The sequence below is a fragment of the Camelus ferus genome, chromosome 12 (genome assembly GCF_009834535.1).
Source record: "Camelus ferus isolate YT-003-E chromosome 12, BCGSAC_Cfer_1.0, whole genome shotgun sequence".
Taxonomy (NCBI): domain Eukaryota; kingdom Metazoa; phylum Chordata; class Mammalia; order Artiodactyla; family Camelidae; genus Camelus; species Camelus ferus.
This window is the reverse complement of record NC_045707.1, coordinates 19,821,664-19,847,292: the sequence shown is the minus strand read 5'-3', so window position 1 is coordinate 19,847,292 and position 25,629 is coordinate 19,821,664. Positions and strand designations below refer to the sequence as shown.

The 25,629-nt window shown below is 46.6% G+C and overlaps 1 protein-coding gene across 7 annotated transcripts in view; it reads right to left on the bottom strand.

Moving 5' to 3' along the window:
- Window positions 1-187: 187 nt before the first annotated feature.
- Window positions 188-25,629, bottom strand: part of BAZ2A (bromodomain adjacent to zinc finger domain 2A) — a 32,997-nt gene continuing 7,555 nt past the window's right edge. For 4 of the 7 annotated variants that reach the window (XM_014555192.2, XM_032493062.1, XM_032493061.1 and 1 more), the window contains 28 exons: window positions 18,849-18,986; window positions 16,645-17,238; window positions 15,630-15,815; window positions 14,905-15,123; window positions 13,956-14,456; window positions 13,751-13,811; window positions 12,592-12,700; window positions 12,324-12,425; window positions 11,943-12,153; window positions 10,568-10,668; window positions 10,183-10,248; window positions 9,768-10,001; window positions 9,392-9,646; window positions 8,252-8,466; window positions 7,878-7,952; window positions 7,485-7,665; window positions 7,326-7,385; window positions 6,985-7,129; window positions 5,793-6,466; window positions 5,426-5,648; window positions 5,154-5,309; window positions 4,888-5,039; window positions 4,411-4,700; window positions 4,192-4,324; window positions 3,931-4,077; window positions 3,324-3,550; window positions 3,064-3,207; window positions 2,567-2,977 (listed from right to left, as the gene is read on the bottom strand). In XM_014555192.2, the coding sequence (XP_014410678.2) occupies window positions 2,812-2,977; window positions 3,064-3,207; window positions 3,324-3,550; window positions 3,931-4,077; window positions 4,192-4,324; window positions 4,411-4,700; window positions 4,888-5,039; window positions 5,154-5,309; window positions 5,426-5,648; window positions 5,793-6,466; window positions 6,985-7,129; window positions 7,326-7,385; window positions 7,485-7,665; window positions 7,878-7,952; window positions 8,252-8,466; window positions 9,392-9,646; window positions 9,768-10,001; window positions 10,183-10,248; window positions 10,568-10,668; window positions 11,943-12,153; window positions 12,324-12,425; window positions 12,592-12,700; window positions 13,751-13,811; window positions 13,956-14,456; window positions 14,905-15,123; window positions 15,630-15,815; window positions 16,645-17,238; window positions 18,849-18,984 (5,763 nt within the window). In that variant the 5' untranslated portion in view covers window positions 18,985-18,986 and the 3' untranslated portion in view covers window positions 2,567-2,811. Of the gene's footprint in view, window positions 2,978-3,063; window positions 3,208-3,323; window positions 3,551-3,930; window positions 4,078-4,191; window positions 4,325-4,410; window positions 4,701-4,887; window positions 5,040-5,153; window positions 5,310-5,425; window positions 5,649-5,792; window positions 6,467-6,984; window positions 7,130-7,325; window positions 7,386-7,484; window positions 7,666-7,877; window positions 7,953-8,251; window positions 8,467-9,391; window positions 9,647-9,767; window positions 10,002-10,182; window positions 10,249-10,567; window positions 10,669-11,942; window positions 12,154-12,323; window positions 12,426-12,591; window positions 12,701-13,750; window positions 13,812-13,955; window positions 14,457-14,904; window positions 15,124-15,629; window positions 15,816-16,409; window positions 16,547-16,644; window positions 17,239-18,848; window positions 18,987-25,629 lie in introns of those variants that run through there. The other 3 variants (XM_032493064.1, XM_014555193.2, XM_014555194.2) reach the window with 3 other exon arrangements.

Genomic DNA, 25,629 nt, shown 5'->3' with positions numbered 1-25,629 from the left:
CATCCACAGAAGCAGGAATTCTGCCTTGGGTGCCTCTTGCACAGGAAGGGCCAAGCTGGGAGTTGTAGGGGCATAACAGCTCCTCTGCCTGCTGACTCCTACATCAGGTCAGGCATACTCACCCTACGCCCCGTCTTCCCCTTTAGGTAAGTATGAGAACATAAGCTGAAGATAAATACACGGAGTCTTTTGAATCTATCAAATGTGGTTTTTATTCAACTGACAAGCACTTTCTACAGCTGCACTTGTGGAACATCACATGGCAAAAACAGGAGTTTTTTTCTCTAGACTTTTTTTTTTTCCTTTTTTAACCTTATTAAAAATGAGATTGGTCCTAAAAATATAGAAAGAAATAAATTTAAATTCACAAAAAACTGTACATTATCAAAAAGTCACTAAAACACCACATTTGGTTATATAAAAAGTCAAGTCCCTTTTGTTGTAAAAGGAACGTGGAAACTTGTTGGTGTTGATGGTGTGGTTTTTCCTGTTAACCAGACTGATAGGGGAGGGGAAACAAAGGGGCAGGGGGTGGGTTTTAATTTACTTTATTAACCTGCCTTCCCTACCAAATACTCTTATCTGTCAAGAAGAGAAAATCCACCTAGCTCAAGGGGCGGTGAAGATGAGGAAAGAAAAGTGAGAAATGGCCCCTTTGATCATGCCCTACCCCCACCCTCTTCAGCCCCCACATCTTCAAACTGAGGCTAGGACTCCACCCGACCTTAAGAGTGCCTGGTCCCTAGACAGAGATGGAGCTGGGAGAGGAACACAGAGCAGGAACAGTTGAGATTTCACTCCCCCATCCACCTAACCTCCAACAGTAAAATTAATCTAGTACATTTTACACCAGGGGAAAACTGCTGTGGGGAAAAAGAGCCCCACCTATAACAGTTCCAAACGTTTGACTAACACAAAGTTTGTTACAGCGCAGTTATTTAGATAAAATATAAATATTTATGCATAATATAAAGTCAATTCAAATATTCTTCAATCCACCTCTTATTTAAAAGCAAAAAAAAAAAAATCTCAAATAAAATTAAGTTTTGAGGTTTATCTGACAGAAAAGGCGACTTTAGAAATAGGCTATGGGGCAGAAGGGGCATAAAGGAGTAGGAATGGGGCTGCCCCTGGACCTACACTGCCCCCTCTCCTGGCTATTCAGTGCTGCCAGAAGTACAAGGAATGTTCCACCTCACCTGGCAGCCCCTCTCCCACCAATGGAACATTTCTTGGATGCCTCAGCTCTCTGCTTGGGCCAGCCAGATGCCACCTCCCCAGTGCAAGTACCCGTAATCTCTGATGGGAGGGGCTCTGCTGAGCAGGAAAGCAGGGGGCCAGGGGCCCATGGCTATAGCTGGGAGTTAGCAGCTTTCCTCTCACATGTTGGGGCTTAACTTGGGCATAGTCACATGTAGGGCAGTGGTGGACCCAGAACCCGTCCTCCCTACTCTCTTGTGCTCCGGGGTCTCTGCTGCTGGGGAAGGGGGTCCCAGGGCATGAAGTAGAAAAGGGAAGGAAAGCACAACTAAACCCACAGAAGCTCATGGGATTAGGAAAAGATCCAGTTCTACCCCTCTCCCTGCAAAAGCTTTAAGACTCGGAGCTACTGAAAGGAGAGGGAGTTCCTGCTGAAAGATTGCACAGTTTGAAGAGGCTGGAACAGAAATGACTGGGAGAGAGGGGGAGAGACACAGCCTTGTACCCAGAAAAACTGTTCCTGTGGTTTCCCAAAGACAAAGTGATGGTTTAAAACAAGGGGGAAAGTGGGAATAAAAACAGATACTTGGGGAAACTGAATGGATGCCACCAAACAAAACAGGGGCACAATCACAGCACCCTCTCTCACACACACATGCACACACCTCTCTCTCTCTCTCAGGCCAGTTGATTGCTACCTGGCCTCCATCTTGGGGATGTGCCCAAACTCAGCAGTAGTTGTCCCTGAGGAGTTCCCAAGAGGGAGGTTTGGGTAAGAGGTGGGGAAGGAAGCTGGAAGGCCCAAGGTCCTGGGTGCCTCCCTGCTCTCTCCCCAGTTGCTAAGTTTCAGAAAAGGCTAGAAACTCAGCATTTGAGGAGTATCCAACATTACAGAGGGGATAACTATTGGCAGGAAGATCGAGGACAGAGAGAAAGACAGGGACCTCTGAACTTTTTTTTTTTCCTTTGAAGGGAAAAAAATTGGTAAGAGAAAAGGAGGGAGGAACCCGTACACAACAGTTTTACATTATTGGGTGAGAGAAAACCTGCAAGAAGGGAGAGGAAAGGAGAGAGAGAAAAGCAGGGGAGGGACTGAACATGGAAGCAGCATGTTCAGGGCCCGGTGTCCGGCTCGACACACTTGGGAGTTAAGTCCACTTTACTGGCCGTCACTGCGGGTCCACACACAGTACAGAGTGTTTCTCGGTTTCACACATTCACTAGAACTATTGCTATTGTTAAATAGCCCCAGAATGCTGGGGCACGTACAGGGAAGGTGAGGAAGCTGGGAGGAGGAAGTAGGGACTTCTTTCCTCCTCCTTTTTTAATTAGGAAACAAAACAAAGGAAAAATTATTTTTTCTTTCTTTTTTTGGCTTTCAGTCCAAAAGGACCTCATCTCTGGCCCTCTTATTTGAGGAACAAGAGGAGGAAAGGGAGAAGGGGGTGTAGGGATAAGATGTGGGGCGCTGCCAAGGATAGGGTCAAAAATCAGGGCTATGTCTCTGACTTGAGTATGGACCCAGGGCAGCATCAGCAGGTGAGAATGGCAGGGCTGGTTGGTTTGGAGGGCAGGGGGTGATGCCGCAAGGTGAATCTCCCCACCCTTGCCTCACAGATTGGCCTGTTTTCCCTGATAAAACTCCTCCCAGCGGCTCTCGAAGAAGCGGCGCATGATGTGCCCTGCCTTGCCCACTTCAGAGTCATCCTCGTTGAAGGTCTGGCAGTTGTCAAAGACCAGGAGCGCATCAGCCGCGAACTCCTCTGAGCTGGTGTACCTGGGCAGGGGTGGAGGCAGGGCTGTGAGGTGGATGGGAGGCACGGCAGTAACAAAGGAGCTGGAGAGGCGCCGACGTCTACTTACCCTCCCCGGAGCAGCCGCTCCCGCATGGTGGAGAAATCCATAGGGTTTTTGATGATGCGCCGGTACCCACTCACCAATCGTGGGTTCACAGGCTCCAGGAAAGGCCAGGCTGCATCATGGGACTCCATCTCCATCAAGATAATCCTATTATGAGAGAGACAGTGATGACTGCATTGTCGGGAAACAAACACACTGACACCTCCCAGCCCTTTACTCTGGCAAAGGAAGAGACAGCTGTCCAATGAATTGGCTCAACTCACTCGCAAAATGTGAGATCGCTGTGGTGGCTCCGCATGGAGAGCCGCCGCCGCTTTGAGGGGGACAGCCCTTCTTCTGAGTACCGAGGCGCTGTTGGGCTTTCTCGGCCCCTCGACAGTACCCGGCGCCGGCGACCGTCACCCTCTGGGAAGTTCAGTGCGTAACTACTCTTCCGCTTCTGGCCTCGTTTTGGGAAACCAGGCTTCTGAGTCAGTTCCCCGTCTACCTGCTAAGGATAAGAAAAAGGTGAGATCAGCAACAGCTGAACGTGTGCTCTGCTTGCCCTCCGGTTAATTACAATCCCTCCTTGTCTAAGTGTGAATACTTTCATGCATGAGGTAGCATGTGAATTTATTCACATAACCCAGTAAGGCAGGTAAGAGGGAGAGCATAATCGTTCCCATTTTACAGAGGAAAGCAAGTGAGGTTATAGAATTTAAGTGACTTTTCCAAAAGACCAGAACCCAGGTCTCCGAGCACTTAGTCCGGAGTCCTTCAGGAGGGACTGAAGCCATGGTAAGAAGTGGTGTCTGTTGGATTGGAGGCAAATGGGATGAGAAGAATCTCTGACTTCTGCTTGGAAGTGGAATGAGAGAGCAGAAGGCTTACCTGGGCCAAACAGACAGCACAGAACCAGTCTCCTTCTGGGACAGCCTCCATCTTGGGCCGATGGCAGTAAATATGGCAGCCACGGTCACATCCATCACAAAGTAGAAGAAACTCATCATTGTCACCCTTCCGGCAAACTAGACAGGTCTGGACCAAGGTTGTGAGGAGGCAGGGTGAGCCTTCAAGTCTCTGCCTGCCAATGACCCCACCCACCCCAGCCGGCCATCTCTTCAGCCTCCCCAGGCTTTCCAGGCCTCTTACCACTTTGTTGACGGACTTCTCCCAGGCAATGGACCTCTCCAGCTGGCCTAGGCACAAGCACACCTGGGCTGCACTCCGGCACCGCTCTAGCGTTTGGCGCCACGCCCGAATGCGAGGGGTGATCTCGTATGATCTGGAGGGAGAAAGTGGAGATTTTCTGATGAGGAGCAGGATCCAGTAAATTTATCCAAGAATAGTATATGTGGCGGGGGCACTCACATCTCTGTAGTGGTGCACTGGGGGGCACTACTGGGCGTGCTGAGCAGGGCCTTTTCCAGCACAAATTCATGAGCTGGCCAGAGGGGCTCCCGCAGGTACCGCCTCTCCACATTCTGCTCCAGGGCAGCAAGGCGCATCACTGCCAGGTCCAGAGGGTTGGTAGTTTTACGCTGGGGTGCCAGTCCTTCCTTGCCTCGACCTCTCCAGGTGATATCCTCCTGGGAGTCAGGTAGGTGCTCACAGTAAGCCAAGTCTTCACGAGTAGAGTCTGGGCTGGGACATGTCCAGCCCTGCAGGTGGGAGAAAGAAATAAAACTCATTATTAAAGGAAGAACATTAAGCATAGAAAAAAATATAACCCATTTAGGGTCAGTGGGAGGTCACTTGTGAAGCGGGAATGCAGGTTTTTCCTAATATGTACAAGATATTAATACCCTCTCCTCAACAACCCCCTGCCCAGTGCCAGCCCCAGCGTACCCGGATCTGCAGATCAGAGAGGATCACCCGCTGCTCCAGCTCTTCTACCCACTGAAGCACAGCCAGGTCTGTCTCAAATGTCTTCTCTTTGGGGGACCAGCTCATAATCCCTTCTTGAGAGGCAGGTAGCTGATTGGGCTCAAAGATGGGGTCTGAGATGACAGAAAGCAGCGGGAAAGGCCTATCAGGCTGTTTACCATCCACAGCAGCAGCTCAACATCTACCTGGGCTCTTCAGCTCAGGTTGGGTCAAGGTATTTGTCTTACCAGTTGAGGGTCGTAGGCAGACTTCCTGTAAGAAGTCCCTGTGCTTGTTTAGGTGTTTGTGAAGTGCCTTCTCTCGGATGCCTCGGGGGTGTAGGGCCTTGAGTGTGGCATCCAATGTCTCAGGATCTCGGATCCACCACCAGCCCGAGCACATTTCTGTGAAGACAGTTTATGTGTGTGTGGGGTGTGGGAACCAGCTATGAATCACATGGCCCACATCTGATGTCCCTCCTGCCTACACCCTCACCGCATCCTACTCGAAGATCACTCACCAGGGGGCACGGGCTGGGCTGTCAGCTGGGTCAGGTAACGCTGCTCCATCTGTTTGAAGAACTTACTGGGGGGTCTCCCTCTCCGTTTGGGCTGTCCCAGCCCTGTGGGGCTCTGTGGTGTTTCTCCAGGGTCTCCTGTTCGCCTTTTAGGAGCCACACCTGGCAAAGGGGTGGAAGAGAGCTGCACTGGAGGACAGGGGTTGGCAGCACTGGGTCTATTTACCTGTGAATGAGATGAAACATAAGAGGAAGAGGCTGTTTTTATGTTTATAGGACCCCAACGGAACCATCCCTTCCCTGAACTTCAGCGACAGCCCATAGCTAGGGGCAAGATGAAGTCAGGTAAATACTAGTTCTGGTTACTTACTGGCTTGGAGGAAGCAGGTAGCTGAGGGGAAGAAGTGGGCTGGTCCTCAGAAATTGCAGGGGGTGGTGTAGGGGCGACATTGCAGGGCATCTGGGCTGAGAAGTTAAACCAGGGAGCTTGAGATTCAGAGCTGGCTTCTGCCTCATCAGCTTCTGGCTCCTCCAGGGGCTGTGATGGGGTCGGGTCCAGTTTTCCGGGGCTGCTATCAGGTGTGAGAACTGAGCTGCTGAGCAGGGAGCCATGGCTCTGAGTCTGGCTCAGCCAAGACAGGAAGGCTGACTGGCTGAGGTCATGCTGGCTCTGACCCAGAGACAAAGGGGAGCCTTCTGGCTCCAGGAACCCATTATGAGACTGAGGATGCAACTGAAACTGGGCCTGGGGCTGGGGCTGGGGCTGGACATGAGCCTGAAGCTCATGAAGATGGGGCTGAGCCTCAGGCTGAAGCTGGGCCTGAGGCTGTTCTGAACCTTGACCCTTGACCAGAGATTTCAGGCGCCTAGATTGCATAGACCCTGGCTTAGTTTTCCGAGGTCGGCCTCGGGCCCGGGCAGGAGAAGTGGCAGAGCTGTTGGAGCCAGCTAACTCCCTCTTCAGACAGAAGGAGACTGGGCTGGTTGCTGAATGGGTTGCCATTTTTAAGGAGTCATTTTCCTGCTTTATTACATCCTCAGGAACTGTAAAGAAAAGTAAAGAGCATAAGACATACACTGATATATAAGGGAAAGAAAGAGGGTATACAAACACAAGACATACACTTTTTTCTCTTGGACTTAAGTGCCCCCTTTTTGAGGTGCCACTGAAAACAACTTACATGCCAATGAACACAGTATCTGGAGAAGAAACACTTCTCCCAAGTAAGAGTCATCAGCATCCGCGTAAGCTAGCATTTACTGAGAACAGCTATGCATTCAGCTCTGTTCTAAGACTCTGAACTCATTTTAGTCCTCTCAGTAACCCTATGAAGTACATACACTACTATGAACTCCACTTTACAAATAAAGAAACCGAAGCAAACAGCTGGTAAATGGCGCAGCAGGTGGGCTGGCATTCTCATTCCAGAGCCTGTGTTCTTAACCACTGTGCTATAATGATTCTCATAAAATGAAGAGGCCCGAGATGATTAGGTAGAGGAAAAGGAATTGTTTAGTTTTTGTTAGACAGGAATCAATTCAGGGTCCCACAACACACCTACCTAAGCTCCCCTCTGTTCCTTCCACAAAGATACCAGTCAAATAGGGCAACACCCAGTAGCGGCGTCTGTAGCGGTCTTGACCCAAGGAGACGGCTCGAAGCATCTGGGATGAGTGAAGCAGCTTTTTGCGAAAGAAGAGCTGACGCTGGGTAGGCAGTGGAAAAGGAAGATGAATGAAAAACACATTTCCAGGGTGACAGTGGTGACTTTGTCCAGTATATGGAAGAGGTCAGTGGCTCTCAGCTTCCCTATAAAAATGATACCATCTCGGCCCAACTCATAAGGTGATCAGTTCTTGCCCAGCCCCCATCTCTAGCTCCTGGGAGTTAGAAGCACAATACCTTGCTGAGTTTTTCTATCTGGCGCTCTAGCTCTGGGATGCTAGATGTTGTGATATCAACCTGGAGAAGAAACAAGTGGGCACCGCAAGAAAGAGAATCATCAGATTCAAGAAAAAGAAATGTTTTCCAACTCCCACTTTTCTTGATCTGGGCTAGTACCTCTCCATCCCTTCGGCCCCTACGGCCATGGACCGCAACCGTACTCTCCTCCTCTTCCTCCTCTTCCATGCCACTGGTCTCCTCCAGGATCCGAGAACTGCGCCTCCGCCCCAGGCCTTCCTCTGGCCCCTGAAGCTCTACCTCAGGTCGTCCAGTTCTCTTGGCCAGAGCAGTTTTCAGTCTTGAAACAGATTTAAGGGAAACCGTGGTGAGGGACATGATACCACTACAAAAAGAAACACCTTTAATCTAAGCCATCCTGAGCCCTGGGGTAGCATCCCAATCCCAGGGGAGGGGCCAAGAACATCGAGATCCAGGCAAAAGTCCTGGTTATGCTTCACCCTTTCCCCCTTCTCTCCCCTCTCTGGGCCCTACCCTCTGTCCTGTTCCTACCTCCGGAGCCGGCCTTCAACAATCCACTTGTTTTTCCTGTAGCTGGACATGCTCTCCAGGGTCTTGTCAATCTCACTGCAGGGGAACAATGAATGGGATTTTGAGGCAGAAGCAGCAGCACACACACAGAAGGGAGGCTCAAGGGTAAAAGGGCTGCAGCTGAATAGGGAGTTTCATCCCAGAGCCTAGATTAGATGAACGGCAGAGTAAGGCTTAGGTTCTCCCAGGGGAGGAAATGAGCTTCAGTCTCAATTCACACCAGCTTATCTAGAGCATGGCAGTGGACACATCTCCCAGGACTCTGGATGGCTAAAACCCTCCCTGGCCCCATCCTGACCATGGCACACAATAACCATCCCAACCCAGCCCCTCACTTGATGATAAGGGTGGAGCCGTTGAGCTCATGCACGAGGAAGGCCAGGACAGCAGCCTTCTGTTGGGGTGGCTGGGCCTGAAAAGGCTGGGTGCGCAGGCTGTCACAGAGGGCTGGCTCCGCTCCATATGCCATGAGGAAGCAGCGCAGGATCTCGGACACATTGTCTCTTGTCAGTGGGATCTCAGACACCTTCTCCCCCAAGATCTTTAAGGACTGTTCGGAGGAGAACACAATAGGAGTGAGGAGAGACAGAGGAACTATGGAGTTAAGACAGGAAAAGGGAAAAGAATGTAAGTTGCTAGGATAAGATGAGAGAAGAAAAAGAAAAGATGCAAAAGAAAAGAAGTAAATAAAATGAACAAACTATAAGCAGAAGGAGGTCTGGAAAACAGAAACAGGAAGAAAACAGATCTTCCTCCACTTGTCCCCGGAGAGAATGACAAGGGAGCCAGGACCTAAAATCTTAAAGCAGTGGTAGGGGTAACCTAGGAAAAGAGCCAATAAATTACAAGAAGAGCTAGCAGGTAGTATACAGATCTTCTTCAACTTATGTTAGGATCACATCCCAATAAACCCACCATAAATTAAAAATACTGTAGGTTGAAAATGCATTTAATACACCTAATCCACAGACCATGATAGCTTAGCAAACCCTCCAAACACTTATATTAGCTTAGAGTTGGGCAAAATCATCTAACACAACGTCCTTTTTATAATACAGTGTTGACTATCTCCTGTAATCTACTGAAGACTGTACTGAAAGTGAGAAACAGAATGGCTGTGTAGGTTCAGAGTGGTGCTAAGTGTGTTGGTGCCTGCAGGACTGCCTGGGAGGTGTGACTCACTGCTGCTGCCCAGCGTCATGAGAGCGTGCTGCACTGCATTTCTCTAGCCCAGGAAAAGATCCACACTCAAAATGTAAAGAACAGTTTCTACCAAATGCGTATGACTTCTGCACCATTGTAAAGTCGAAAAATCATTAAGTCAAAGACTAATTTGGGGACTATTTCTGAATCTCCCTTCCCTTGTCCTGATCACTTTGGGGAGGGGCTTCCATGCGTTTAACTTAAAGAGAACACAAAACTGAGAAAACCACTGGATCCCAAGCCCCCCAAACCTGTCCGTGAAAGGACCTCACCTGACAGTAGGGGGGCAAGCCAGGATCATAGAGCGCAGCTTTCAGAAGCCGCACCAGCAGATCCTGTACCTCGCCCAAGCTGTCACCTTGACACAGGAGTCCCTCCTGCAGGACCCCCAGGCTAGGTACATCTTTGGCAGGGTCAAAGCCCAGCACCTTGCCGAAGCTGTGCAGGAACTCCACGATGGTCAAGCAGTCAGAGAAGGCCCCACTAGGCAGGATCAGACCAGGGATGCGTGAGAAGTCAGGCAGGGGCTGTAGGGATAAAAGTGGTAAGGGGTTCTGTCAAACATACGGGATATTTAGGAGGTTCTTCCTTTACTAGAAGTGTCTCCACAGATGGCCCCTCCAGGATCTGTTATTCCCCCCTTACTACCTGGTGATCAGTCAGACACATGTCCTCTGTGGGCTTCTTCATCTCCTCCAAAATCATCTGCTGCCTCTGCCGCTCCTCCAAGCGCCTCTGTGTGGCCAGTGTTTTATCTGCTTTACAGGTTGGCTTGGCTTTGGCCACCTCCTCCTTTTCCTTCATTTTTACCTTCTCTTTCTTCTCCCTCTTGACTTTTTCCTTCAGTTTTTCCTGCTTTGTCTTTACCTTCTCCTTCTCAGCCTACCCACCCAAGGGAGAGGGGAACCAAGAGTGCCATAAAGATCTGAATCACCACCCTTCCCTGGTCCCCATCCTCCCCACCTTAGACCCAGAAACATGACTATAAAACAAGACCAACTCACACATCTTGCAAAATCAGTTTGGTGACTTCAAAGTTATGCTTGTGTGTACATGCACCTACCTTGGATTTCTTCTTTGCTTCCTTCTGCTTTAAGCTCTTGGTCTCTTGTTTCCGCTTGTTTCTGGCCTGTAAACCATAAGGGAAGTCATTTCTCCTCAAACTCTGAAAGCATCACTGCTTGGGCTAGGATTCAAAACAGACAAGGGTGCTGGGGAGGAGAGTGAGAGATGGGATGAGGGACTGGCAATGGATCAATTCTCTCATCCTGGAGATGCCCACATTATTCTTGAACAAGCCCAATTCTCTAAATCAAGACTGCCCCCAAATCCCAGGTAAGGAAGGTATGCTGCTGCGTGGCGGGTGGCAGCCGTGGGAGAAGGAAGAAAAGATGGAGCAGGCTGTAGGAAAAATTAACCTCCTGTGTAATCTCTCTGATGTCCCTCACCTGCCCTTGGATAGTAGTCTGACACTCTCCACGTTGCACTTTCTGCTTCATCTTCTTCTTGATTTTACTCATCTTTGCTTTATCCTCCTCATTCAGTGTTTCTGTGAGGGCAGAAAGGAAAATGAACAGTGAGGCAAGCAGACCAACCTCCAGCATCTAGAGCAGCCTGTCACAAAGCTGGCCTCCCAAGCAGCTTCCTGAATAATCTAGATGGTTTTTTTTTTCAAGTAAATATAAAATTTTGGGAGGAAAAAATGTAGGAGAGGCACTGTGATGAGGGCAGCACAAAGAACTTAAATGGTATCTCCTGCCCCAAAGCACCAGCCCCTGGGAACACATGGGCCTGCTTTAGAGGGGGCCTAGAGGCCAAAACGGCAGGTAGCCTTATAGCCTGTCTCTCTCCCAGGCCACCTGACAAGGGCAGCAACCCCCAGACTACAGCAAAGAAAGGAAACAGAAAAACTGCCAGGAAAAGAAGGTAGTCTTGAGTTGGAAGTGCCAAGTAAGCAAAAACGTGCCAGAAAGAAAGGTCCTCAGATTATGGACACCTTAGTACAATCAGATCAAACCTGGCATAGCTATTGCTTATGCCTAGCTCCTATGTCTTGCTCCACTAAAAGATCTGAATTTCTTCCCTTTTAGAAGGGAAGTGTGGTTCTGTAAACAATAGAGTGTTTTAGAACTGACTTTTTAATATGACAGTACCTTTTCTGTTCTGGCATAGAAACACTACTACCACCACATCTGCACAGCAACCCTCTAAGTTAGACAGGTATTATCTATAGTTGAACCACTATAGGCTTTTATTAAATATAAATGACTTGCTCGAGGTCAGTCAGAATCTGGCAGAGCTGGAACTCTGAAGAGGAGTCAGACAACTCTGAAAAATCTCAAATTCTTTATACTATATCAGAGTAAGTGCAATATTTACTGAAAAATTAGACATTTCCTACCTTTCCATCCACAAAAAGTGCTAATTTAATTATCTTTTGGATTCAGATGTGAATTCTGAACCTCCATGATGGTGGCAATGAATTAGGTAGGAATATACAAGACAGCTCAAACCAGTAAGACAGGTGAGAAAGGACGTGAAAACTCTCTCCTCACCTAACTACCTCTGAGGACTGCCCAGGCTCCACCAGTAACAGCACCTCAAGAAAGACACTGGTTGTTATGGTTGTTAAAGAGTCACAAAAGTACTGGGATCCTGAGGCTGCTTTCCAGGAGGGGAAATTCAGATTCACTCTGTCCATATAATGTCAGTCACTCTCCTGGGACACTCAGCCATTAGCAACCCATCAACATTTCTGATACCTTTCTGAACACTGAACATTTCTGAGTAAGCAGAATCCCAAAGTAAGAAATATCACTGTACCTTGGGCCTCCAGTTTCTTTAGGATGCGGTTGTCTGTCTTATTTAACAGCTCGGTGATTTTGACCTTGGGTGGCCGACCTCGGCCCCGTTTCACCTTGGGGACTTCCTTGGTCTTGGCCTTCTCAGTGTTTCGAGGTCGGCCCCGTTTCCCAGTAATTGCCTGAATCCTGGATGGGATCTCCTCTGCTGAGAGCTGTACCCACTGCAGGCCCTAAGGTAATGAGGAAGACTTTGTTACAACAAGAGGGAGTTAATGTAAGGCACCAAGCCATCTGAACCATTCAATGCGGTAGAAACGCCAAACCCCATGAGAGGAAGCTGTGGCTTGTCCACCAACCCTTTCTCAGGCACAAAAAGCGTATTTAACCCTTGGGTCTGCACCTCTGGTGTGTCTCTCTCTTCAAAGAAATCTCCAACAGGCATACGGGGACTGAAGCTGAAATGCTCCCGACGGACATTGTGTACCACATTGCGGCTCAGGTACTACAAGGAGGAGATGAAGTGGCGTCAGTGACATCAGAGCCCTACCATGCCTTTGGCCAGCAATAGCACAAGCAGAACAAGCCCCAGAGCAGACACTGCCAGCCTGTTGCCACTGGGTCCAAAAAAGGAGTCTGCTTTCCTAAAAAGCCCACGAAAGCAATATTACCTTGATCACTTCCGGGAACTGTTTCATTCTCTTCCCACAGGGGCCGTAGTACCAGGTCTCCCCTTGCCATCGGTGGCTGCCCTTCTTGATGCGCACCTCTCTCCTCCACCTGCCAGAGAAACACATGGGCCCTGCCGCCAGGTCACACCCCTACCCACTCACACCCAGGAGCCAAGCCCACTGAGCAGACGGCTCTCCCCACACCTGTCTCACTAGAATTGCATGTAGATGCAAAGGCATCCTAAGATACAAGCTTGGTCAGAAGGCAGGCCTGAGCCACAAGCCCCTCAGGGCTTTAAGGGAGAGCAACACACCAAACTGCACAAGCCCAGAAAGACCTCCACCCCTCCCTCTACAAAGTCAGTGAGATGAGACGCCAGAAACCCCCTCCCTAATGCCATTCAGGGCAAACTACTAGGTTTCCAGTAAAGAGGATGAAGATCTAACAGAATAAAGGCAGAAAAGACAGAAGGTGGGGAGGCAAGCAGAAGAGTAAACTCACTGCTAACTCCATGAAATGACTCCGTTGGCCAGGGTTTAGTAAGGAACTCTGTGTTCTGAGCAACAGATTATTCTAAGACTAAGCCTTATCTTTCAAAATTTAAAGCAGAACTCAGACATCGTGACCACAAGTAGCCTAGAGGGGCAGGGGTAGGGAAGATCAGGAAGGCAGTTATTCCTACAAAGCCCTTAGTGTCAGCTGGCTTGTTCACTCTGGTCACATACTGTTCTTGCCCTTACCTCTCCAAAGTGCATTAAAAAAAAAAGAAAAAAAATCCCCCTTTCATCATGACTAAGCCACTCCCCATTCACTGCTATTCCTTCTCTAAGCATACAGGACAAGGTAACTAAATTGAACATCCGAACCCTAGGCCCACTAGCTGAGTTTGGAAAAGTTAATAGCCATAGCCCCTTGAGGAAAAAACTGAGTGGCCACAAGACAGGAAAGAATGGGTGAGGGGAGGAAGACCCTGAGAGAGGAAGGAAAGCCTAGGAATCTCACACCTAGAAATATTATCATCACAGATAACTATCCTTTAATCCATTCTTGTCTAGCCCACTCCTCCCCACCTCAGATGAGAGGAGCTCCTTCCCTTCTTCCTACAGCCATTCATTAAATGTGTCAAAGGTTGATCATGTAGCAAACCAGAGCATTTACCCATGTTGGAGAGGAAGACGAACTTCTTCTGGGGTAGCAATACGTCTCCTCAGAACATCACCTTGGGAGGAAGACAGGGGATACCCAAGTTAAAGAGTTCAAGCAAAATACTGAAACAACAGGCCAGCAGGGTAGGGCTAAATGCCACATGGGACAGAAACATTTTCTGGAACCAGCTAGGGGTGGAGAGAATCTAGACACTCACCACTACCAGAGGTAGTGACTCCTTCTCCAGTGATCTCTTCCAGGTCAGCAGTCATTTCAGGGAAGCTGCTGACATCCTTATTCGCTGGGGAGGCTGCTGGGAAGCCAGCTGCTGGGGAAGCTGCAGGGGATGGTTTTGGGGACGTCACTGGGGAGGCCATCAAGGAGACTTCTGAGGAGACTGGTGGGAGGGCTGCTGAAGAAGCTGGAGAGACTGTTGGGAAGGCTGCTGGAGAGACGACTGGGGAGATTTCCAGGGAGGCTGCTGCAGAAACTGCTGGGGAGACTTCTGGAGAGATTTCTGGGGAGGCTGCTGGAGAAATTGCCAGGGAGATTGCTGGGGAGGCTGTTGGCAAGACTGCTGGTGAGGTTGCTGGATGTAGCTGAATAGTGGATGACTGGTCGGGGGCTGGCCGGGTCAGAGGTGGTGGGAAGTCTGAAGCCTCCGTCTCCATTTCTTCCTGTTCTGCATCACTACCATTATTCAGGTCAAAGCTGTTATCTAGAATCCAAAGGGACAAGATGGGTAAAGGAAAGATGATTATATAAAACAAGAGAATCCACTCTGACAAACCCAGACTAAGCCAAACAAGGTTACTTCAAGGGCTTTCCCCTAGGGTTGGAAAAAGAGAAGTAGCCTCTGGCTGTTCTCCCCTACCATTCATGAAGGTTAAAGAGCAAAACTGCTTCAGCTGTCATTGTGTGAAGAAATATTTTACCTGGAGCCAGTAAAGGCCTCTGGCCTCCTTTTTCCTGCAAACTCAAAGTCTCAAAAGTTCTTTTGGGCACAGCGCAGAAGTCAGAGTACCTTTTTCAGCCCCCCCATACACTATCCCATGGCCCACCTCAGCTCCCAGCAAGGTGCTCTCATAGAGTTCCTAGCCCTAAGGCCTGTTCTCTCACTTTTTCCCAGGTCAAGGGCTCTCTCTGTCCTACCTCTCCTCACTTACCTTGCAGAACAGACTCCCCAAGGACAGGTGGAGAGGTGGGGCTGGCAAAGATAGAGGCTGAAGTTTGGCTATCATCTGCCAGGAGACTGAAGGCAGTGGCATTATTGAGGGAAGGGCAATCAAGGGCAGAGATCACAGGGCTGTCCTCAAGAGGCAGCTTGTCCTCTGCACCCATCAGCTCCGTGTCATCTATCCCATAGAGTCCTCCACTCACTGGCTCTTCAGGGGTGGAAAAAATAAGAAAGCAAGACTTAAGAAATACTAGTCTGAATATATCCAATTTTAGTTCCCATAGTGTATGGGTTCTTTCTAATATTAGGCAAAGGAAAGGCAATGGTTCTGTATCAATCCACAGACTGACACAAAATTCTAGCATCTGTCATAAACAGGCCTTTCTTATATTTCAGTGGGTAAAAGGTAGTCGTTCACTGGCTACTGCCTTCTTTTCAGTTAGTGAGAACCCAAATAGACCAACGGTGTGGTTATTAGTCCCTGTCCAGTACTCTTGGCCAAAAGGAACACTGGGAGAGAACCTGGGAAATGAACCAATTCAGCTCAGAGTGCAGCTGGCCCAGTCAGGCCAGTGGCGTGAAGCTGTGGTCTGCCACAGGATCAGCTGGAGGCCTCAAGTACCTCAAATTCCCAAACATTTTTTCTGGCTTACTATCTCTCCGAGGTGGTAGAAGCAGGCTACCCTCTGCATGGATAAGTTGAAGGGAGCCTACCTGGTGCCAGAGTGTTGAACGGCTCCAGAGAGACTTCACTGAGGATTGGAGTGTCTTCCAGTTGGTCAGGAAGATGTGAAGGATCATCTAAGCAGCTCACTGTGGGATCAGGGACCAAGACTGAGACCTCTTGGTGCAATGATTCCACAGAAGGGACGGAGCCATTGTAGCCACACATCTTTAGTTCTAGGAAACCCCAGGAGAGGGCAAAAGTCAAAACCAGTGCCTTCAACAGGTTCACTTAGCTATAATAGACAATCTTTGGGGGGATGGATGTTCATTCTGAAAGAACATTTATGGGTGCCAGACCTATGCTGGGTACTGATCATACCAAGAACCTTAGGTGAGTAAAGATGTACTAACAAAATCCTACAGCAGGTGAAGACGGGAAAGGAGAGTGGGGTCTGAGACAAGAACCCCCTTATGTTCTCAGCTATTTCTCCCATTCAGTAGGAACAGGTGGTAAACAGAAAACATTCTGTGATTTTACAGGATGGTGAGGGAAAAGATAAGAGGCACTGTCTCATGTACCGATACTAACAACAACAAAAAACAAAAACTGTGAGCAGACAAGCAATGGTATGCTCTGCCTGCTTCCTTCTCCTCCGTGTGCCAGTCACTACGAGAACTCAAGCCCACTTTAGCAGCCAGTCTGGCCCTGATACATTCAAACCAAATTGGCTTCTTTGCCTCCTGCTGGTGCCCCAACCCCTTCCTATATTTTAGAAGAAGCCCTTCTTGATGCAGGGTGTCTGTTGGGGCTGTTTTGGGCTCGCCCACCTGCCCTCTCCAGGCCAGCAGCTCTGCATGAGCTTGAAATAATTTGCACTCCCACTCTCGAGCTGGTGCTGCTGCCACAAAAACACCAGCCACTTGGCTCTGCTAATCACCACATGCAAATCAGCCTCCACTGCAGAGAGCTGGAAAGACAAGTTTTCCTCACCTCAAAAAGCCACTGGCCCCCAACAACCCCATTTTCCCTCTTCCAACCCAGCTCGCAGACCCACAGTTATACCTGGCTGCTCTTCTTCCAGCTCCAGGCTGCCTACCAAGCCAGTGCCATTCTCTGCCACAACTGAAGTCAGCTCCTTTTCTGCCGCCTCATCAGGATGGATACCAACGCCTACCTCCTGGGAGGGTGCAAAGGTCTGGATGCTGGATCCCAACATAGGAGAAGTCTGTGGGGAGGTGAAAAAACTAGGGGGTCCATTGGGTATCACCTCAAAATTCTGGTCAGGAAAGGAATCATACAGTTCCTGTGAATCGAAGTTAAGCCCCATGGGGCTCTGGGTACCATTGGCCCAGAACTCTTGGCTCCCAGCCCGAAGGTTAGTGTTGTGACTTGGGGATGAAGGTTGCCGGCTGCCCCCAAGGATGCCATTGAGTGGGTATTGTCCCCCCGAGAACTGGGAGAGAAGGGGTGGGTCCTTGAGGTTGCTGCCAGGATTGGCAGATGGGTACTGTGAGTAGTTCCAAAGACAGTCGTAGGCCACGTTGGGGTGATGGAGGTGTGAGGTGCTGGAGGAGTGGGGAGCAGAGTTCAAAATCCCTGAAGTAGTAGTGTGAGATACAGTAGATAAGCCATTAACATTCACATCCCCATTCAAACCTGGCAGAGAAGGAGGGAAAAGGGTCAGTTACAGATATGTATGCAAGTAATTCTACCCATTCTACTAAAGGAACAGCACTGACTAGAAAAAGGGAAGGTGAGGAGGAGGGGGATTCCCCCTCTACTATAGTTATAGTTCATCAGTCTCCAGGGAACACCGAACCCAGATATGCCTGGATATAAGCTCAATGGCTGCTGCTGCGGCTGCTGAGGAGGGGCTGGGGAACCCTCCCGGCCTACCGCAGAAGCCCCCAGCAGAGGACTGGCTGCTGCTGATGCTCAGGGCTTTTTAATTTTTTTTTTTTAAATGAAGCTGTTTGCAGACTCCCTACAGTGACTTGCATTCTTCCCCACCCTCATTCCCTAGAGGAATTCTTCTCTTGGAGTGGCATGACTAAATTCTCCAGAATCAACCCCACACACACACACACCCCGCCTTCCTCAGTGCCTGTTTGGCCCCACAGTGGCACCAGAAGGGACAGCCTCCACCTCACTGGCTCATGCAGATCCAGCACTTTGTGCTGGGCTAAGAATAGAATTTGCAGTCACCACAGCAGCAAGATCCCAGCTCAGAAGGCTAGGCTTGGCCCCTCCCCATAGGCACTGGAGGGTAATATGCAGGGAGGGAAATCTCTGCATGACTAGTACCGCAGACTTCAGTTCTAAACACCAAAGGCAGCCTCTGGACTAGAGGACAATCAAATAAAAGAAATCAGGATACTAAGGAAGCTCCAGGGAAGATGTGGAGGGGGTAGGGGGGTCCTCCAGTGAAATAAAGGAGCTTCTATCTATCTGCATCCCCCTTGTGGAAGACAGGAGGGAGAGGTGGTTAAATATAAGCCTGTGGCAGTATTTTTCTGCTGCCAGGAAGGGGGAAGCATTTGGGCTCCCCTCTGCTCCCAAGTATAAAGTACCTGAAACCAAGGCAAGATTAGAGAGGTACTTGGCAGAGCCATGGTACAGAACAACTGATAAGCCAAATCCAGGAAAAGACCTGATCGTGGCAGCAACACTTCCATCTGGGATTATAGATGTTTCTCTCTGGGGAACTAGGTAAGCATTAATATTCTCCCTTTCCCTATCTTCTGTCCTTAAGGACAGGAGGTGGCACAGGCACTTCAAGCAACTGCTCTCTTCTCTGCTGCACAATTGAAAGGTTGGGATGATTTTGCATTCACCATTCCACTCCACCCTCAGTCCCATGGGCAGCTTCTCCAGCCTCTAAAAACAGCTTCTCAGAGGGCTGGCCCTTTATCTCTCTCTTACGGGTCCAACCTGGTTATCAGAAGCAGTAGCCACCTCATCACTCTCTGGCAGTAGCCAGGGAACAGGGCTTACAAAAGAGCAAGCTAGGATGAAAAACCCAGTATGTTTTTCTAATCCCTTCCAACCTTAAAAGTGTTGCTTCCTAAACCCCTACAACTTGTTCTTAGAAGCTTAACTTCTCTCCAGCAGCTAGAGTTCTGAAGATTCACTTCCTCCTTCCCACCTGACACAAAAGAACTGCTATGAGGTAGCTATCCCAGAGGGGAGCCAAATCTTATCCCATCAAACTGCTCTAAAGGAATGATGCCCACTCCCTCCCCAGGCCGTGTGGCCCTCACACTCACTTTTCCCTTGCTGGGGGAAGTTCATGGGAGACCCGTTAGTGTAGAGGCCCTCCCCTGAGGAGGGAGAGGGTTTCAGTCCTGAGGCAGCAGGTGCAGGGGGAAGGCCAGTAAAGTTAAAATGGTCGTTTGCCTCCATTTCTGTAGGAGGGGAGAGAGAGGGGGAAAAAAATTACTGGCGGTTAAACAAGGTTATGTCACCTGGAATCTTCTAGAGGGAACGCCCCCTCCCCTCCATCTACTTACCCTTCTCCTACCTAAGTACTGGGGGAAGGGAGGTAGGGGCAGGTAGGGAGAGTGGAGGTTGAAAAAAAGAGAAGAGGAGGAGGAACTATACCCCTAACCTGGGCAGTGACCCTATAGAAATAGTCTTTAAAAAAGTAAGTCTTGTAGAGATAAAAAGAGTTAGTGAGAAAAAACAAGTCACAAGCCTGGAGGAGTATTCTCCCTGTGGAAGCTCCGCCCTCTTAACTCCTAGCCCAGGTTACCCCTCTATGTTAGATATTAGCCCTCTATGCTAACATTTAACATTCTCCATCTGTTTGTTTCCCCTCTGCACCCTCAAGGGAAGGCCAGAGTCCCACTCTCAGGGTCTACATAAGGTTCTCAAAGCCATCTTTTTGACAGGAAGTCATGGAAGTGTTGGCAGAAAATGTATATTTAATATGTATCCTCACAACTCTGTTAACCGACTATACCTCAATAAAAAAATGCATCCTGCTTTGTTTTATTATTATACTTGAGTTAAGCAATTTCCACATTATCCTCTCCATAGCCCTAGACATCTGAAGAAGACAGTAATAGTAACTTCAGTAAAGTTATATGAAAAGGAGAATACATTTCAGGAAATGTGACCTAATGACAAAACTAAATCATCTGACAACACTTCTACTCTTTTTTCATGGGAAATAACATGCTCTCTAAGAACACAGCTCAGAAAAATGTCAGAGGTGATTAAATGAGAGAGTGTCCCAAGGAAGAGTATTCTATTATGTCTACCATGGTTACTTCCTCGTGTTTTGGTTTTGTGGCTTAAATGTAACGGGTCATAGAGAGAAAAGCTAGATACTTATACTTGTTAAGTACAGTGGCTCAATGGGGAGTAGTATGGTTAAAAAGCATATCACCTCTCCTGAATATGAGGTGATATACTACTAGGAATGATGAGAAGTGAAGCCCTTGATCTGAATAAATTTAACTTTGACAGAGCAAGAGAAGGAAGAAAGATAAGGAGCAGAAGCCAGAATTATTGGTAGAGTCTGACATTTCAATCAGATACTTATGATGTACTAGAGCATACTAATTTGATATGTGAGAGACATGATCTGTCTTGATAAAGAAAAAACAATTCCTTTAGGTTCCTATACTTTTAAAAAAAGGGCAAAAGAATTCAGGTAGAAAGATTTCTTTATCAAGCTCCCAAGATGAGGCAAATAAGCAGATCTAGGTGATGTTTTAAATAACCTCTTAAAAAAAAAAGAAGTAAAGCTTTTAAAAGAATTACTAGATCAGTTAAGAACACACAGGATCACTCCCCAAGGTTTGCAAGAGTCAATGTTCCTAAATATGCTAGATTATGCAGATTAGCCACCATCAGAGACACAAGTGAATCTAACATAATTCTGAACATGAAATATAAATGCTGTATAGTATGTAGCATGATAGCTGTAAGATTTCCCAGGTTACATACCATAATTGTCTCTACCTTTATCAATTTTAACTAGAATTTGAAAAATAAAAGCAAACTGTATTTTGTTGACTGATTTCCCATATAGGATTTCCTATCTTCAATCTAAAATAAGCAACAGACCCAAACCTGATATGCATCAAGGAAGAAACTGGGTCTTTACAAAGACCTCAGGGGCCCGCAGGGCTTTCCTACAGTTAAAGGCAACACCTCAGCAGTAAGGGGTCTGAAAAATAAGCATCATGAGATCAGTGATCCTTCCAAAATGAAAGACATCAAGGAGGAAAGTTCATTCCCTATCTTCTAGGTTAGGTTCTTTCCAAAGATTACAACATAGAGCAAAGAGGACATTCAGTAATTCATTTCAGAGGTCTCAGAATGATCCCCATCTCTCCCCTCCCTCAGTTTTATGCACAGGCACACCTCGCTGGTTATGTGTGTGAGACACACACACCTCTCCTTTGTGCACAGGACTATATCTTCCCACTCAATGATAGGCCACAGTTCATTTTTCCATTTTCTATTTGAATCCATGAGGAAACTAGTGACTTTCTCCACTCTGCTACTTTGGGACAGGATAGCATTTCCTGTCTCATAAACCACATACTAATAAGAATAAATGGATGGCTTACAGAAATCAGATAGGTAAAAGGAACGGAAAGTCAACTAGAGCCTGAGATCTATTTCCCCAATAGCTTCTACTAAGGAGTCATCAGGACCACAATCAATTCATTTATAAGCTTCCTAGAAACGTAAAACACTCTATACTGTGCAGTGATCAGTGCAACAATAGTGGGCTCTAGGTTCAAATCCCAGCTCTACTACCATTAGCTGTGTAACCTTGAACAAGTTGCTTAATGTTGCTGAGCCTCAGTTTCATCATTAGTACCCACCTCCAGGGCCTATGAAGATTAAATGAGAAAATCTATACAAAGGACCTAGCACAGCATCTGTCACCGAACAAGCACGTAATAAATTTTAGTTATTACTAGACAAAAAGAGTAAAGACTGTTTTGTGTCAAAAATAGTTTTTAAAAAGATAATCAGGTCCAAAAGGTCAAAGTATAATATAAATATAATTTAAAACTATTATCAGTATGGGAGATACTACAAAACCAGGGATGATCCTCCCAGCCAGACCTCCCTATTGCAACTAGACTTTTTATTTCATGTATCACTTAACTATGGGACCCAATATAAGAAAGCAAAGAAAATGTGGACAGATCCTCTCAGCAATAAAATCAAGGTTATTTTATTTTAACCTTCATGCCCAAGATGGTTTTCACAATAAAACCTGAGGGTAAATTATGTCCTCCCATCTAGAGCTAATAAGGAGAACAGTAAAGCAAAGGAGTGTCTTCCTTTGAACTAATAGGATTTTGGCCAAGTGAAAAAAGAAATCAATCAGTGCCCAACCCCCAGACAGTAGACAGCTCTCCTGACCAGGAAGTACAATCAGGCCAGCACCCAGCCCAGTCCCAGTGGTGTGTAAATGGATCTCTTAAGAGCCTCTAAGCTTCATTCGTAAGAGTTAAGGGACATTGCCCCTTAAGCTTGAGGCAGTAAAGCTCTTGCCACATGGTCAGATAGACTGCTTTTTCTCTCAGCTGCGACTGAAGAGTTACTACTCTGTGGCCCTGTGAGAGGGTTTTAACAGAAAAAAGCTTATAATGTACAAAGTGCTGAAATAAATATTACAGATTTCAACACTGTTGCAGGTGCCCTGACCAATCCTAACATTCAAACCTCTGAGGCTACCCTGAGAAAGACAAGACACATTAATAACACCAGCTGGACACTTTTAGCAGTCCCTGCACCTCCCTGGTTCATTCAGCTCCTTGGTTCATTCTTCCTGTATTATATATGAAAATTCCACAAATAGAGAGGTTGCTGTATAGCAAATAAATCAGGGGGGAAGGTATAGCTCAGTGGTAGAGTGCATGACTAGCATGCATGAGGTCCTAGGTTCAATCCCCAGTACCTCCATTAAAAATAAATTTAAAAAACTTAACTACCTCCCCCTTGAAAAACAAACACTAAATAAATTTTTAAAAATAAAAATAAATCATACCACTACATTTTAGTTCTGTAACTGTGAATGTTATAAAGGATACTGCTGAATTCTACACATCTCTAGAGTCACCCACCATATTCTAATATAGTGGTTCCCAACCAGGGTGATTGTGCCCCTAAGGGGACACTTAATTATGTAAAAAAGATTGTGCTACTGGCATCTATTAAGTGGAGGCTAGAGATGGTCCTAATGATCCTGCAATACAATACATAAGACAGCCCACCACAACAAGATTATCAACAGTGCCAAGGCTGAGAAACCCTGATCTAATATAAAAGCTGCCCCATTTTCCACTCCTATCCCATACCTTGGGGAAGTTCCAAAAGTTTTCACCACTCCCAGTTCCTGATGCTGCAAATAATGATGCCTTGACTTTTATATCTAAAAATCCCTTCCTTGGCTAAGTTGTTATCCTCTACCAATACAGAGTTCCAAGTGCCAAGCTGCAAAATCAACACACCTTCTTCCCCAGTCAAGACAGCCCATTCAGATAGCCCTGCTAACAATCTTCCCTTGCAACTCTGACTCGGACTACAGCCATACCGACTGAGGTTCATTCTCTCAAAATGTCCTTTCCTTAACCCCCTTTACTAGTCAGGCCAGTGAGGCAGAAGATGAGAGAAGGATGATTATACTAACGGGGGCTATTCAAAGACAACTACCGTGTCCAAGGCTGCTCACAAGAACACGAAGATGATTGTTCTCTGTCTTTATATCTTCTATACAACGTGGGTTCTACAGAATCAATCAGGTACTTCTACCATCATATCTCCGGCACTTAATTTACTGCTGAGTATTAAAAAATGAAATATTTGTTGAACCCATAGACTGAACAAATGAATGAATAAATCTATCTTTTCTGTCACTATTAGCTTTTTCATCCAATAAAGGTTGTGGTTTTTGATCCTACCATTCTCAGGAAACTAAAAAATTCAGCTTCATTCTTCACAGAGGTAATTTCTAGAAGGAAGAAAGATCCCACATCTTGGTGTATCTTAGACAGCTGTCTCATGCAGAAAATAAGGCCTGGGAACAGGAAGCATGATTTAACTGAATACTCTATGTTTTAAAATATTTGGTGACTGAATAAAGGAACTACATGCTAACAACCTAGGCTAGGTTTTCTGCCCCAGCTCTGGTCACTTCACTGTCCGAGGACTAGAGATACCTCTAAAATTGCAGGACACTAAAAGCCACACTCCAGAGGTTGTAAGGTTATTTCCCTCTTTCAGCTCTGTTTCTCAGAATTTCAGCTCTAACAGTTAAGGACCCTACTCTTTCCTTCAAAAAGATATCCCCCTCCCTCAAAAAAACTGAGCTAAGAAGGCAGGTTAAGGATCCCATCTAGTGAGGCAGGTTATACAGTGTTCAATCCTAGGAGACCAAGTGCAGCGAAACTACCTATCTCTTAAGAACCTCACGTTTTAGTTTTTGATAAATATTTGGTAAAAATATTGGTAATATTTTCAGTATGTAAAATGCCCCCTTAATTATTCTTTATAACTAGGAGGGCAAAATACCACATAACATAATAACACAATGCTACTTTTACTCCCAGTGAACCAATCTAGGAATAATCTCCAGAGTTCTTCAAACAAGACAAGTTTTTTGTTTTGCACAATTTTATACATTTCAAAATTATGCAGACAAGCAAGCTGGTTAAAAACGGTCCCTCTGACCCATGTGCAACAATGCTGAGAAAATATTAACTTTGGCTATTAGGTATATGAGGACATCCATATCCCAAAAAACATTATCAGGAAGATTATTTACCCCAGGAAGTAACTCTAGAGTTTCATACTTCACTCTATGTCCTAGGAAACAAAAACTTTGGCAATATTGCCTCACTATACACATCTCACACAAGGTCAAACATTATACCAGTTATTGGACTAAACTCCACACTATTTTAACGGTAAAAGAATATAGCAGACCTCTTCAGAGGTGGTAAGAAAGGTCAACAGCAGCAAGACAGTAACCCTAACAAGCTTTGCTTCTCTCTTGGCAACACCTGATTCCAGAACCACAAGACTGCAAGATGAGACTCTAAGGGCATTCTAGATTTCTGACTGGCTCTGAGGTCAGCCCACATAGTTCTCTCTCAGTTATCTCTACACCTCAAAAATTTTCCTTTATGGAGAGGCTTTTTAAAAAGGTCAATATTAAGAAATCCACTTCTCTGATAGAAAAATGCATCCATTTTACAAAAAGGCCATGAAACGTTTAGTTCATTCAGCTTTCAGATCAATCATCTATCAAAGGAAGCAATATCTATCTACTTTCTCAGAATCAACTTCCATTCCTTTTTAAAAGAGTCCAAAGAAATAAGAGTGGTCTTTCTCTGGGGGGGAGGGATATAGCTCAGTAGTAGAGCACGTGCTTAGCATGCATGAGGTCCTGGGTTCAATTCCCAGTAAAAAATTCCATTTAATTCCATTAAAAAAAAAAGAAAAAAAAGTGGGGGGTATAGCTTAGTGGTAGAGTGCATGTTTGGCATGTATGGAGTCCTGAGTTCAATTCCCAGTGCCTCCATTAAAATAAATGGATAAATAAACCTAATTACCTTCCCCCACCAAATCACAAAATGAAAACAAAAACAAAAACAAAAAAAGAGAGAGTTGTCTTTCTCCTTGCTTCATTCTTTTAATCTCAACCAGAGAAAATCAATTTACTATTCTGTCAGGACCCAAGTTAGGTAAACAAAGGTTGAAGAAAGGGGAACTTAAAAATCAGTGTCAAATCAAGCCTATCAGAAAACAACTCAAAGGAACTAACCAATTAAGTAGAGGCAAGAAAAAGAACAATGACACTGAACTGTTTCTACGGTTTCCAGAATATCAACCCCAACAGCCCCAGTGAAAAGAGCAATGATGCTATCAGTGACGATGCCACTGTCACACAATCATCATACACGTCTAACTGTTCCTATCCTGAATTTTTAATCTAGAAATGTACAATTCAATTGGAAAATACTGAAAAGATTATTTAAATATTAGGCTTAAGCGGTTTTCAGGATAGCCCAA